At 48.4% G+C, this 15,388-nt stretch overlaps 1 protein-coding gene across 1 annotated transcript; it reads right to left on the bottom strand.

The window, feature by feature from the left end:
- Positions 1–250: 250 nt before the first annotated feature.
- On the bottom strand, positions 251–3,110 carry CLDN7 (claudin 7). Its single transcript, XM_007166456.3, has 4 exons — positions 1,946–3,110; positions 911–1,075; positions 704–788; positions 251–619 (listed from the first exon to the last, which is right to left on the bottom strand). Exons 1-4 carry the CDS (start codon positions 2,166–2,168, stop codon positions 457–459), a joined length of 636 nt encoding a protein of 211 aa, XP_007166518.1. The 5' UTR covers positions 2,169–3,110; the 3' UTR covers positions 251–456.
- Between the last annotated feature and the right edge of the window lie 12,278 nt (positions 3,111–15,388).

Below are 15,388 nucleotides of genomic sequence, written 5' to 3'. Positions count from 1 at the left end.
GACAGGACTGGAGGCTGGGAGGGGATGAGGGAAGCCAAGAACATGAGTCGTTTAGAGTCAATAGTCAAAAGTGTTGGGGACTGAATGACTGAAATGGTAGAGCTGGGACAGCCTTGCACACCATTGGTGCTCAATAAATGTTTTTTTAACTGAAGTAGGTACACTTTAGGTTCTAGGTTCCCTGCAAGGATCTGGGTTGGAAGAAAGCAGATGCCCCGAAGGGAAGAAAAGTCTACTTTCCAAAACATATTTTTATTACTGTACAAAAGGCACACCCTCCCCCTTTTTGTCTCCCCACCACCCAACACCCCAGGGAACTGTACATGGTGTGCTGGGCTAGAGTGACCGCAGGCTTCTGCTCGGCACCCTGCCCACGGGTTGAGCTGTCTGCCCCAGGTCCTTTCAGATGTCTGGGGGCACCTCTAGGCTGCCAGGCTGGGGTAAGGGCATCCCAGCTTACACGTACTCCTTGGCAGAGTTGGGCTTAGGGTAGGAGCGGGGTGCACGGTACCCAACTTTGCTTTCACTCCCAGGACAGGAGCAAGAGAGCAGTGCACCTCCCAGGAGGACCAGAGCGGACCCTGCCCAGCCAATGAAGATGGCAGGACCAAACTCATACCTGTGGAGAGAGGACTGGGGTCAGAAACCCTGGCCTGCCTCTCCCAACCCCAGACCCCTTAGGAGGCAGGGCTCTCTTACTTACTTAACATTCATGGGGACCAACGGGTTGTAAAAGTCTGCGACAATCTGGTGGCCGTACCAGGAGCAAGCTATCAAGGCAGCAAGACCTGGAGAAAGAATGAGGATTCAGATACTGTGAGCCCCCCGCAAACCAGCACCGTGCCCACCCTTACCCCTCCAGGATGGGCAAGAAGGGAGTCCTTGGGCCCACCTTGGACTTGTTGCTCACCTGCCAAGATGAAAATGATGCCTCCGGCCATGGCTGTACGGGCCTTCTTCACTTTGTCGTCCCCCCCACAGTTTGTACACTTCATGCCCATCGTGGCCACGAACGTGGCTAGGAAGCCCAGCACCAGGGAGACCACCATTAGGGCTCGGGTGGCCTGCAAGGCCGCTGCGGGAAAGGGGGAAGCATGCTGTCCTTGATGGAAATGCCAGCGGCCCTCGGACGGCTTCAGCCTCTGAGTCGCCGGTTGCGCCCACTAGCCGCAGGCCTGGGGCCCCCTCGACGCCCAAGTCCCGGGCCAGAGCGGGTGGATCCCGCCCCCTCCCGACTCCGCGGGCCTTCCCGCTCCGCTCCGCCCCGCCCTCTCGGCTCTAGGATCCGCCCGGGGCGCCAGGGTTTCGACGAAACTGCCCCGGGGAGGGGGAAGGGTGAAAGGGTACATCGAAGAGGAACCGAGGTGGTGGCCTGAGCCCCGGAAGCGGTGGTCGGAGCCCCGACGCCGCCCGCAGATGCCGGCCCTCGTCCCAGCTCTGACCCCACTATCGAGGCCACGGTTTGTGGCTTCGGCTAATCTGCCGATAAGATTAGAAGCCGCAGGCGGCGCCTCAGGACTGACGGTGCACGGCTCCTCGGCCCTCGGCCCGACCCCGCGGCCCCCAACCCAACTCCGAGGCCTCCAGCCCGCGCCGCCTTTTGTCAGAGAAAAGGGCGGGAGATGGCGGAGGCCGTGGCCTCCTCGGGGTGGGGGGAGGGGGAAGGCCTCGGCTTCCCGGGACGTGCTTGGGCCGCCGGCCGCCAAGCCCGAAGACTAGGCGGGTCCGCGGGCGAAGCGGGGCGCAGCCGGCCCCGGAGGCGCGCACGTGCAGCCCCAGATTCTCGGCCCGCGGCGTCCCCAGCCCGACCGCTTCCGCTTCCTCCTCTCCGCCCGTGCTCGCCGGCAACCCAGGGCGTCGGGCCGTGGGGCCTGGGGCCGGGACCCGCGCCCACCCCGCGACCTCGGCCCTGGACGCGTCCGCCCCGTCGGTCCCGCGGCCTTACCGGGCAGGGCGAGCACCGAGTCGTACATTTTGCAGCTCATCATGCCCGTGCTCTGTGTGACGCAGTCCATCCACAGCCCCTTGTACATGGCCTGGGCGGTGATGATGTTGTCGCCGGCGTACGAGCTCATCTGCCACTGAGGGATGGCGGTGCACGCCACCAGGCCCACCCAGCCCAGCAGAGCCATGGAAAAGCCCAGCAGCTGCAGGCCCGAATTGGCCATTTCCGCCCTCAGAAAAGACGGGAGGCGCCGGGCTGGCGAGTTTTGTCACCCAAAGAGGCAAAAAAGTTTTTGGTCGAGTGCTTGCAAATCTTGTCACCGAAGTAAACGCAAATCTTGTCACCGAAGTAAACACAAATTTACCCTCCGGCGGGGCGAGGGTCTCACAGCAGAGGGAACAGGACTGGTGGCCAACAAAAGCAATCCGCGAAGACCCGGCAGTTCCCTCCGGCGCTCGGCGACCCTTCCCAAACAAAAGGTGGAGGGGCCGTGTGGGCGCGGTCCCGGGTGCTGGAAGTCCCCAAAGTATCCTGGGCTGTCGGCCCGAAGCTGCTGTGCGAAGAGAGGTCGCTCAGCGGTGAGCGGGCAGGTGCGGGCGGACAGGTGCGACGCACCTGAGTATATGTAGGTCGTCAGGGGCGCGCCCCCGCGGGCACCGGGAGCGCGAGGCGGGGAGGAACCGGAGGGGCGGCCGAGGATGACCTGACGTCACCGAAGGGACACTCACCTGAGCCGGAAGTCCTGGCCCCCACCCCTCCCGGCCCAGGTGAGGAGGAAGAAACCTGAGCACCAGGGTCACGCCCCTTCACTTGCGGGGCTTGGACCGCCGGAGGGGAGGAGGCGGAGTCTTCTCGGGAGTCCCAAGCTCCGAGTAAGCCCCTCTGGACTGGAGGTCCCTCGGGCACCAGGATGTCCCTTCCCCTCTCCCCGACAGGTGCGCTAAGAGCGCGGCGGAGCCGGAGCGGGGGGGATGCCCCAGGCCAGCCTTGGCTCCACCTTTCCCCCACGCAGGGACTCTCGAGTTCTACTCTGGGCGCTCTTTGTCCCGCCCTACTTTCGCCCCAACACTCTGCTCTTTTTCTCCTTTCCTAGCCGATCCCACCTTCAAGGGCTCTGGCTCCAATCCCGCAGAACTCCCCACTTCAGCAGCCTTATTGGAGTCTCCACCGCCAAAGCCACCTCCTAGCACCCACCCACCCCTCGCCGCTGTCGCCCTCCAACAGACACCCGGCTTCCAGGCATGGCGCCCCAACACCCCCCATCTCCTTGGCCCCCTATTCCGATCCCTGCTTGACATGACTTAATGGCGGGGCCGTTGGCACCCCACCTCCCAGCGTTCACTATCCCACCCCGCCTCAAGGGTCCTTGTAGCAGAAGGAAGAAACCGTTGAGGCCAGAAGCCAGCAGAGGGTGGGAGCAAGGTAAGGCCAGGGTCAGAGTCTTGGCCACACCCATCATTCCCCTCCCTTGGAGTCTTTCCAACTCGTCCTCCACCTTTCCCTCTTCCTCCTCCCCCAGCCCTGCACACATTTCTCTCCCTCATTCTGAGCCTGGACCTGCCCCTTTATGTACCCTCTCCCACCCTCTCACCATTCTGTCCTCCAGAACACCTGGCTCTAATGTGGCCTTTGATTCAGCCCTCAGATTGCCACCTCACTCTCAGGTTTCTTCTCTCACTCTCCCCGAGCTATGTATGGCCCCATCCTTTCTCCGCACATCTCCAAGCATCCCCCATTTATTCATTCCTCCCTCATCTGTTATCATCTCCCCTTCCTGTCTTTTCCGCTTCCTATTTTACTCCCCACTCTTTTGGTCTACCTTTGTACCCTATCTCCAGCCCCCTTGGAGCCCAGCATCACCAAGTAGCCTTTCTTTGCATCTTCCTGAGTGCACATCGCTGCCACCCCCTTGTCCAGTTTCCTCCCAATCTTCCTCTCCTCCAACCTCCTGACACCGCTCAGGCTCATACACCTTTCTTACTCTGTCTCTCTCATTTAATTTTTCTCTCTCCTTTTTTTACCTCAACTCTCTCACATTTCCCATCTTTGCTCCTCCCTCTCAAACATTTCTCTGTATAAGTCTTTCCTTCTTTTATTCAATAAAAATATTAAAGGGCCCTTCATCCTCAGCTAATTAACCTGCTTTTCTATAAAATGCAGACTTTAATGAACTCTTTATTATTCATTTTAATTTTTCTACCTTTTGATTAATGGTGAGGTTTTGTTTCGGTTTTTTTTCAGGTGCTTTCCAGCTCTGAAATTCCATGTTTCTCATTACGTAAGTATATCCAGCTCCTCTCCAAGTTGAGACCATCTCAGGCCAAGCCACCATCACCTCTTGCCTAGACACTGCAACTGCCTCCAAACCAATCTCCCTGCTTCCCTGCTTGTCCTTCTAAAATCTGTTCTCCGGAAGTGACTTTTTTTTTTCCCAAATAAACTTAAATCTTGTCACTTCCTCTTTAAAATCCTTAAAACTTCCAATGGCACACTTTTGCTCCTATTGCTGCACTGGATTTGGCAAATAAATGCCACACTGGCTTACCAGACTCTGTGCGTCAGCCACACTTCCTGAACCGTGCTATGTGCCTTCCCACAACAGTGCCTTTGCACTCTGTTCTCTATGCCTGGGTGCTCGTCTCCATCTACCCCACCCAACCTCCCTCTACCTTGCTAACCGACTCATCCTTCAGCTCTCAGCTCAAATATTACTTCTCCTGGGAAGCCTGGCCTGACTACCCCATCCCAGGCTGAGTCAGATCACCTGCTGAATGCTCTCACCGCTACATGTACTTTACTTTCAAAGCTCTTATCATGATTAGAAACTATTTACCTTGTGTGATTATTTACTCAGTGTCAGTCTCCCCACTGTACTATAGGTTCCAAGAGGGCAGAGATGTGTCTGAATTCTATCACCAATAAATAGTTGATGAATGAATGACTAAATTGCAAATTAACAAGATTTCATCCACCTGTTTGACAAATAGAAATTGTCTGAGTCCCTATGTAATGTACCAGGCACCATGCTTGACACGGGGGCTACAGCTATAAACAAGAGGACACTGCGGACTTCCCTGGTGGTCCAGTGGTTAAGACTCCGCACTTCCACTACAGGGGGCACGAGTTCAATCCCTCGTCAGGGAAGTTCTGAATGCCAGGCAGTGCAGCCAAAGAGAAGAAAAACAAAAAACAAGAGGACACTGCACTCAGGTAACTTAGATTCTAGAGGGAGGAAGCCGGCAATAAAGACATAAAAATGGTGCATGTTTTGAAGGCAATAAAATAGGGTAATGTGATGGATGAGGTTGGGTCCACTCCAGAGTGAGGTCAGGGAGACCTTTCTAGGAAGGGACTGTTAAATAATGAGCCAGCCAGGGGAGAACCATATTATAGGCAGAGGGAACAGCAAGTGCTAAGACCCTGTGTCGATTGTCCCTTTGAGACTTGTTGTATTAACTTAAAGCAGGATCTCTCAGCCTCAGCACTATTGATACTTGGGGCCAGATAATTCTTTATTATGGGTGACTGTCCTGTGCATCATAGGATATTTAACAGCACCCTTGACTTCCACTGATTTGATGCCAGTAGAACCCTCCCCAGCACCCCAGTGTGACAATCAAAAATGTCTCCAGAATAAACAACAAGGTCCTGCTGTATACCACAGGGAACCATATCCAATATCCTGTAATAAGCCATAATGGAAAAGAATATGTGCATGTGTGTGTGTGTATTTGAATCACTTTGCTGTACAGCAGAAATTAACACAACATTGTAAATCAACTATACTTCAATAAAATAAAAATTTTAAAAATGTCTTCGGACATTGCCAGATGTCCCAGTGAGGAGATGAGCAAAACTGGTCCCAGTTAAGAACCACTGATTTAAAGCGTGACCTGTCAGCATCATTGTGGATTTTTTGCTCTAGTAGCCTTCAAGTAAAGAGTTGGGTGCAAGGAGCAAGTGGATGGATGGTTGGAATTAACCAGGATTGGGATTTTGCTAAAAAGAGAGAGAAGGGGGAGTTCCCTGGTGGACTAGTGGTTAGGATTCTGGGCTTTCACTGCTGTGGCCCGGGTTCAATCCCTCATCAGGGAACAGAGAATCCAAAAGAAAAGAAAAAAAAACAGAGAGAAGGGATTTTAAGGTATTTGCATGAGAGTGATTATGTGCTAGATCATGGATATAAATTGAGTATAAAAGAGAGTAAACATAAAAAGGAGTTGGTGTCGGTGGATAGTGAAAAACTGATTGGGTCAATGGTTTCAAGGTCTCCATGAAGTGAAAGGAGTAGGGATACATGAGTAGATGACCCGGAAGGCTAGGAGGTGATCATAAGAGGTGCGAGGCTTGAATTCAATAAACTGGAAGAGGGTGTTTTAGGAGATGACAAAGTCATGAGTAAGGGCCTGAGGGTGGGCTGAAGAGAAAGGTCACTGGAGAGGAGACTGAGGGCTGAGAGACTAAGTCGGTGGAGTACCCTGGTGGGCTTTGAAGTCAACAGCAATGATGATGAGAACATAGGTGTAAAGAGGAAGACGATGAGCCAGGTGCTAAAGTTGTCAGTGAATGTGGGTGAAGGATCAGGCTGGAAGACCCCAGCAACAATTAGAGGTAGTGGGCGTTATACTTCCAGAGATGAACATCATAGGAGCAGAGGATTTTGAAGGATGAAGGAAGAATAATGGTCTAAAGTAGCATTGAGGATCAATACTCCCAGCTCCAGACCCTGAGGTATATGAAGTAGGACCAAAAATAGGCCTTTATTAAAAGGGCTGCTGGGACTTCTCTGGCGCTCCAGTGGTTAAGACTCCGTGCTTCCACTGCAAGGGATGCAGGTTTGATCCCTGGTTGGGGAACTAAGATCCCACATGCCATGCAGCGTGGCAAAAAATAAATTAATTTAATTTAATTTAAAAGAAGGGCTGCCGAGGAAGTGTGTCCTCCAAGACAGCCAGTTTTCAGAAAGGAACATTCAGAGAAGAGGCTGGCATATAAGGATGATGACAGATGTTGAGTCCAACAGTCACAGTGGAAGAATTTGAAAGATCAAATTTGGTTGGAATATTGGATCAGGTTAGGGGACCTACACCATATGAGGTAGGCAACCTGATATGGAAACCCTACCAACTTGTTTATTTCTATGGGAAAATATGTTTTGAGTTCTGAAAAAAACTGATAAATAAGTGAACTCTGGAAACTTACAATGTTATTTTAATATTATGTATTATAACTCAAAAACTCATTATTATACAGGTCACTGGTGATTATTTTACTGGTCAGACCAAGAAGTTATACACCCAAGGCAGTTAAAATATTCCAGGTTCTAATTCCACCCCATTCAGGAATTTAGTCTTGGGCCTCAATTGCCTCATCTATAAAATAGGAATGATAATATTTTGCCTGCTTAGGAAACAGGATGCTGGTCCAGATAATCTCCTGTGGTTCAGCCTGGAGTGCATTTTGAGATACAGATCTGGAGAAGAGTGAAAAAGTGACCAACTCATTTTCTGAGGCTACGTTACTCTTGCCTCTGAAATCAGTTAAAGGTAATATAAGTATTATAGGCTCATTTCATTTATAAATACAGATGCAAACATCATTAATAAAATATTACTTAACCAAATGTAAAAAATGTATTTAAAGAGTAATACATTACAAACAAGAACAGTTTATCCCAGGAATGCAAGTGTTTCAATATTAGAAAATCCATCACTGTAATTTACCACATTAATAGATTAGAGAAAAAACATATATGGTTACCTCAATCAATAATTTTAAAAAGAATTTGATAAAGTTCAACACCTACTTATGATAAGAATTTTTAGCAAACAAAGATTACAGAGGAAATTCTTATACTTAATGAAGAAATTTTAGACTCATGTTTTTTGTGATTGGGAAAAGGACAAAGATGTCCACTGTTACCCTTTTTGCCTGACAAAGTCCTGGAAGTCTTGATCAATACTACAAGGAAGTGAAAGAAATACATAGTGCAAAGATTGAAAGGGACGAAATAAAACTGATTTGTAGGGACTTCCCTGGTGGTGCAGTGGTTAAGACTCCGTGCTCCCAATGCAGGGGGCCTGGGTTTGATCCCTGGTCAGGGAAATAGATCCCACATGCATGCCACAACTAAGGAGCCAGCGAGCCGCAACTAAGGAGCCCGCCTGCCACAACTAAGACCCAGTGCAACTAACAACTAAATAAATATTTTTAAAAAACTAATTTGCAGATGATATTATCATCTACTTAGAAAATGGGATAGAATCAACAGACAGTCTATTAGAACCATCAGTGATGTTCAGCAAGGTCGCTGCATACAAGATGAACCTACAAAAAGAGTCACTAGTATTTTACTACACAAGCAATAACTGATTAGAAAATGTCATTTAAAAAACAACACTCAGTTTGCATCACTGACAAAAATTATGAAGCATCTAGGGAACCAAGTATTCATAAGACCTCAGTGGAAGAAAAAATTTAATTCTACTAAAAAACATAGAAGATGACTTGAATAAACAGAGAGATAGTCCATGCTCTTAAATGGGATGACTTAACATTATAAAGATATCAGTTGTCCCCAGAATAACTTACAATTTGATATATTACCCATAAAAATTCATCTGGTGGTTGTTTTTTGTTTTGGGGGTTTTTTTTTTGAAAGATCTTGATAAGTTTACCCTCAAATTTGTTTGGAGCAATAAGAAAAAAACCAAAAAACCAAAAAACCACAAATGGTTAAGTTGACACTGAGAGGGAGGGTTTCTCCGGTGGTCCAGTGGGTAGGACTCCACGCTCCCAAGTTCGATCCCTGCTCGGGGAACTAGATCCCACATGCACGCTGCAACTAAGAGTTTACATGCCACAACTAAGAAGTGCGCATGCCGTAACTAAGGATCCCTCACTAAACATGCCACAATGAGGATCCCACGTGCTGCAACTAAGACCCAGCACAGCCTAAATAAATTAATTAATTAATTTTAAAAAAAGTTGACACTGAGTGGTAAGAGTAACAAGAGGGATCTTGCCCTTCCAGAAATTTAAACTTGCTACAAAGCATCCAGCAACAATAACAGTGTAGTATTAATGCAAGGACAGATACACCAATGGAACAGAATACCAGAGACAGACACTTGTAGATATCAGAATCGGACATATGGTAAATGTGGCTCAATGTGAGAAAAATAAATGGGATCCCTAACAAGGATGAACTCTAGATGGATTAAAACGACCTAAATATGAAGAGTAAAACTATAAAGTTATTGGAAGAAAAGATGAATTTGTGATGCAGAAATAGAAAAGAACATAGGCAAAATTTCAAAATCACAAACCCTAAAGGGAAAATTGGTCATTCTGATTACACCAAATTTAAGGATTTCTATTAAATGAAGTTCACTGAAGAAAAATTAATAGGCAGCCGATACAAGAGAAAATATTTGCAATGTCCAAATCTGACAAAGAACTGATATTATTTGTTTAAATGTCTTGCCCATCAACAAGAAAAATCTTCCAAGAGAAAATGGGCAGAGAATACAAGGAGGGAATCTGCAGAAAACAGACAGCCAAAGTGCTAACAAGTGTTTAAAGGGATGCTCCAAGCCGTAAGTAATCAGAGAAAGCTGCAGTAAGATATCACCTTTCACCTACTGAACTGACAAATATTAGAAATCAAAGCAAATTCTCATTTGATTAAAATCTCATTTAGCCCATTCTGAATTTTAAAAGACTGACCATTTTAAGTGTTGGTGAGGGTGTGGAAGAACTGGAACTTTCAGACATTGCTGGTGGGAATGTAAAATGGGACAACCACTTTGGAAAACAGTTTGGCCGATTCATAAAAAATTACACACTACTGTCTGCTGCTAAGGTTTCCACTACAGATGCAAGAAAAAAGTGTCCTGGCACTTTCTGTCTGTCTGATTGTGGCAGCCCAGATTGAGTGGGGAAAATATAGGGAAAAATTGTTTGCAACTCATAAGAAATGACCTTGTGAGCAGTAAAAGCCTGGTTTACTAAAAAAAAAAAAAAAAAAAAAAAAAGTTACACATACACCTATCATATAATCCAGCTGTTCTACTCCTAGGTATTTTCCAAGAGAAATGAAAGCATACATGTCCTTAAAAAGATTGTGTGTGGGGCTTCCCTGGTGGCGCAGTGGTTGAGAATCTGCCTGCTAATGCAGGAGACACGGGTTCGAGCCCTGGTCTGGGAAGATCCCACATGCCACGGAGCAGCTGGGCCCGTGAGCCACAGCTGCTGAGCCTGCGCGTCTGGAGCCTGTGCCCCGCAACGGGAGGGGCCGCGATAGTGAAAGGCCCGCGCACCGCGATGAAGAGCGGTCCCCGCACCGCGATGAAGAGTGGCCCCCACTTGCCGCAACTAGAGAAAGCCCTCACACGAACCGAAGACCCAGCACAGCCAAAAATAAATAAATGAATGAATAAATAAATAAATAAATAAAATTAAAAAAAAAAAAAAAAAAAAGATTGTGTGTGAATGTTCCTGGCAGCTTTATTTGTAATGGCCCCAAACTGGAAATAACCCAGATATCCATCAACAGGTGAATGGATAATCAAACTAATTACTATTGATATTCAAATCAATGATATTTCCCAACAAAAAGGAATGAACTCGTAATACACGCAACAACATACATGAATCTCAAAATAATTACAGTAAGTAAAAGAAACCCAGACAAAAAGAGTACGCTCTGTATGATTCCATTTGCATAAGATTCTAAAAAATGCTAACTGGCCTATAATGACCGAAATCAGATCAGTGGTTGCCTAGAGGCTGAAGAGAGGAATTACAAAGAGGTACAAGGAAACACTGCCGGTGATGGATATGTTCATTATTGTGATTCTGGGGAGAGTTTCATGGGTGTATACATATGTCAAAACTTATCAAATTATGGATGTTAACCTGACTTACTGTGGTAATCATTTCGCAATATATACAAATATAGAATCATGATGTTATACACCAGAAATTAATGTTACCTGTCAGTTATACGTCAATTAAAAAAATCTTTTGACTTACCAAATGGTACATTTTCTTTCATTGAAAAAAATTTTTTTTTCTTTTTATTTTTTTTGCTGTGTTGCGTCTTCGTTGCTGAGTGTGGGCTTTCTCTAGTTGTGGTGAGCAGGAGCTACTCTTCGTGGTGGTTCGTGGGCTTCTCATTGCAGTGCGCGGGCTTCTCATTGCGGTGGCTTCTCTTGTTGCGGAACATGGGCTCCAGGCGCGCAGGCTTCAGTAGCTGTGGCTCGCAGCCTCAGTAGTTGTGGCGCACAGGTCTAGTTGCTCCACGGCATGTGGGATCTTCCCAGACCAGGGCTCGAACGCGTGTCCCCTGCATTGGCAGGCGGATTCTTAACCACTGCGCCACCAGGGAAGTCCCCAAATTGTACATTTTAAATATGTGCAGTTTGTTTGTCGATTATATCTCAATAGAGCTGTTTTAAAAAACAAAAACAATTAACCGTATTCAATTCTATTTTAAGCACTATGTGACTATTACATTATTCATCTTCATTAAAACCCTAAGATGTAGATACTATTATTATCTCCCTTCTCATTTTACAGATGCGGTAAACAAGGCACAAAGAGCTTAGGTAACTTTCCCAAGGGCACGAAGTTAGTAAATATCAGATCTGGGACTCAAACTCAGGCAGTTTGGGCTCTTACCTATGCATACTCTTAACTATGCTGCTCTGGGTGTATGCTGCCTGAGAGGTTGTGGTGGTAGTGAAACCCTCCCAAACTGCTGATGGAAGTGGAGACTGTGATTGTCATTCTTATGAGCAATCTGGTAGCTCTTAGTCAAATTAGGTGTAAGTATACCCTATGACTCAGCAATTCTGCTCGGTGGAGATAGATATAAATAAAGACAAAGACCTAGGCAGAGGCAGAGACATATCCCCCATAAAGAGCCTTGTATGAAAATGTTCACTGCCATGTTATTTGTTGTGGTTGGGAAGTGGAGGTGACATGGGTGCTTATCAATGCGATGACTGACATTGTGGAGTATAGTGCAACAATAAATTATGCAATAAATAAATAATGCAATACATTAATTATACAACAATAACTTTGATAATTATAGAACATGAATGGGTTTTTTTTTTTTTTGGCTGCACCCTGCAGCTTGTGGGATCTTAGTTCCCTGACCAGGAATCGAACGCATGCCCCCTGCAATGGAAGCTCAGAGTCCTGACAACTGGACCGCCAGGGAATTCCCTGAATGGGTTTTTAAAACATAGTGCTTACTGAAAATAAGTAAGATCAGACTGAAATATATAACCAGATGCTATGTACATAAATTAAAAATGTGTGCACGCAAAACAATTCGTGTTTTGCAGGTGAGCATTAAATACATTGGAATGGTTGTCTTTTGAGGAAGGACAAATGAGAAATGGGTGTGGAAATAAAAGAGAATAACTTTTTAAATAAAAACAAGATAAGACATAGATCAGTGAGGATAATGTACCAAGAACTATGTCATTAATTCAATCCTCTGTACCTGAGACCCTCATATATTGACAAAAACAGTGACGGGACAAAGGGAGGAGATGGCATTGCTGGAGCTCAGCCGTCCAAGGTTTCCCTCCAGAAGCTGGAAGCAAAGTGGGCCTGTAGAGTAGTAGAAGCTGGACGCAGAGAGAGGGAAGAAATATCCTGGCTTTCTCCTGCCCTCCAATCTCTTACCTACTGTGGGCTGCACCAGGCCAGAAGGCAGTGAACACAGGAGCTTGAAAACAAAAGCCCACAGGGATCAGCTCCCCATGACATAGGGCAGAGCTTAGGAAGGGCTACAACTGGTTCTGCGATCAAACGGGCCAAAGATTAATTTCTAGGCAAATCAACACACACAGGCTCCAGTGCGAGGTGCCCACTTGTATCCTGTGTCTCTCTCCTTCCTTTTCCATCCTCTCTCAGTCGACCTCTTTCTCTCACTGTCCCAGCCATTTTTCTTCCTCCCTCCCAACTGTCTCTCCTTACTCCTGTTGTCTCTTCTACTCCTCCATCTCTCTCTCCATACTCTTTACTCTGTCTCCTGTATCTAGCTCTGACTTGCTTTCCTTGATTCCACTTTCTCTGCGGTTTAAACTCCTGGAAGCGTCAGAACACAGCATCTGAATGAGATCAGGAATGTGCCGTGCCCTGAGTGCCAGGACAGACCCCAGCCCTGCACTCCACCTGCTACACTGACTTATCATCTGCCCCCAATCTGTGCCTCCCCCAACTCCCTTTTTTCCTCTTGGCACCCTTCTTGGCTTTTCCTCTCTCCCTGCCCTCCTCCCTTTGTGGTATTCCAGCATCCCTGGCTTTCCTTTTACCTTCCTGACCGGTCCCTCTCCGCTTCCATCAATCGCTTCTGCTCCTTTCTGCTCATAAATGATTGGTTCTCCTCAACCAGCAGACCTTAGTTCTTCATCTACATCCCCTTGGTCAGATATGTGGAGCCATTCACCAAAGGTTTCCCCGCTTTGTGATTGCTCCCTAATCCGCATTCTTGGCCATCAGGAGCAGACCCTCATTCCATTCGTTCAACAAACATTTACTGAGTGCCCACCCCTAGGCTGGGTGCTGGGGATACAGAGGTAAACAAGATGATCATCTGTCCTCAAGGTTAAGGTGCAGAGAAGAAATGATGACAGTACACTATATTGGGGACACATGGACTTTTTTTTTTTTTAATAAATTTATTTATTTATTTTTGGCTGTGTTGGGTCTTCGTTGTGTTGCACGCAGGCTTTCTCTAGTTGTGGCGAGCGGGAGCTTCTCTTGTTGCGGAGCATGGGCTCTAGCCGCGCGGGCTTCAGTAGTTGTGGCACGTGGGCTCAGCAGTTGTGGCTCACGGGCTCTAGAGCGCGGGCTCAGTAGTTGTGGCACACGGGCTTAGTTGCTCCGTGGCATGTGGGATCTTTCCGGACCAGGGCTCGAACCCATGTCCCCTGCATTGGCAGGCAGATTCTTAACCACTGTGCCACCAGGGAAGTCCTGGGGACACATGGATTTCTGGAGGAAGGCCAAGGAAGGTATCACAGAGAGGGTGAGCTTTTTTTGGAGGATGAATAGGAGTCCTCTGGTATTGCAGACTGAGGGATTAGCATGGCAAAGGCACCAAGGAGTGAAACAGCAGTGTGTTCTAGGTACAAGAAGTAGTTAGGAATTGACTAAAACTCGAGGGGAGAGGACAGAACGTGAGGCAGAGATAGAAGAGGAAAGGCAGGAGGTTTTGTTCACTCTGAAAAGGGGTTTGAACTTGACAGTAGGCAACAAAGACTTTTGGGGGGAGCGTGAGTGAGAGGTTGGACTGTTTTGTATGGTACTCTGCCCTCCCTGCTGGGGAAGAGGAGGAGCAGGGAGACCAGTCAGGGTGATGGTGGTCCGGACCAAAGTGGCAACAGTACAGGTGGAGAAAATCAGATGAATATGAGAGTTTAGGAGGTCAAAACACCAACGCTGATAACTAACTGGATAAAGGGGGGGGGGGGCGGGTGCAGGAGAGGAGAAATCAAGCATGACTTCCTCCTTCTGATAGGAGTGACAGGATGGCTAATAGGACCATTCACTGGGATGAGGAAGTTAGCAGGAGGAGCAGGTTTGGACACGCTGATCATGTGAGCTGCCCACCCACGCGGCTGCTGAACAGTCGGATCTGGAGCTCCAGAAACAGGCCTGGGCTGGAAGTAATGGAAGTCTTAGAGGTAGAATGACGGGGACAGTGGGCCGGAGACCACCCTGGCCCGATCCGCTGCGGATCCGCGTTCTCCCTCCAGGTGGCACTAAAGCCCCGCGCTTCCGAGTCCCGTTTTCCCAGACGCGCGCTCTCTGTACTCGGAGTGTTCCGCTGCTCTGGGGACTCGCCACCTCTAGGTCGCGCCCTCCTCGCTGGGCAGGATTTAGCTGGGGATTCAAACCCGAAGCGACCTCTAGAGAGCGTGTCCAAGTCGTCCACGCGGCCAGCACATTCTTGGCGGCTCAGGGGCCTCAGGACTGGTGACGTGGTTGGTGTGACCACCTGTTCCTCGGGCCGCCTCCAGGAACCAACGTGGGGAACCGGTGTAGGGGAAGGGCCAGATAGACAGTGCCCAGAGCAGGGATGCATGGAAAGAGAACCACCAAGGCCAGACACCCGACACGCTAGGAACGGAATTTCCTGTGCCCAAGGCCATCTCCGCGTGGGAAGCGTGTCGCGGATCCTTTAAGGCTCCGTCTCCCTGCCCTCCCCCGCCCGGGACCGGCCGGGACACCCGGGACCTGACATTTGGCGTCTCCCAATGTGGGAGCTAAAAATAACCACTGTGGGTTACTCCAGGCCATTGCTCCGCACCCACCCCGCGCGCCGGCTCGCGCAGTTCCGGGCCCGAGTTCTCTCCCGGGCAAGTGTACCTGGTCCGTCCCTTCCTCTCGGACCCCGCCGTCTCGAGCCGCCGCGCA

Source organism: Balaenoptera acutorostrata, chromosome 20, assembly GCF_949987535.1.
Source record: "Balaenoptera acutorostrata chromosome 20, mBalAcu1.1, whole genome shotgun sequence".
Lineage (NCBI taxonomy): Eukaryota > Metazoa > Chordata > Mammalia > Artiodactyla > Balaenopteridae > Balaenoptera > Balaenoptera acutorostrata.
The sequence above is the reverse complement of the archived record's forward strand: the minus strand, read 5'-3'. Positions and strand labels throughout refer to the sequence as shown.

Excerpts from the sequence above, each read along its gene's own strand:
- CLDN7 (XM_007166456.3), bottom strand. The coding sequence starts at position 2,168 with ATGGCCAATTCGGGCCTGCAGCTGCTGGGCTTTTCCATGGCTCTGCTG. Across the intron at positions 789-910 it reads CATCATTTTCATCTTGGCAG|GTCTTGCTGCCTTGATAGCT; the intron begins GTGAGCAACAAG and ends TTCTTTCTCCAG. Across the intron at positions 620-703 it reads TTGGTCCCCATGAATGTTAA|GTATGAGTTTGGTCCTGCCA; the intron begins GTAAGTAAGAGA and ends CTCTCTCCACAG.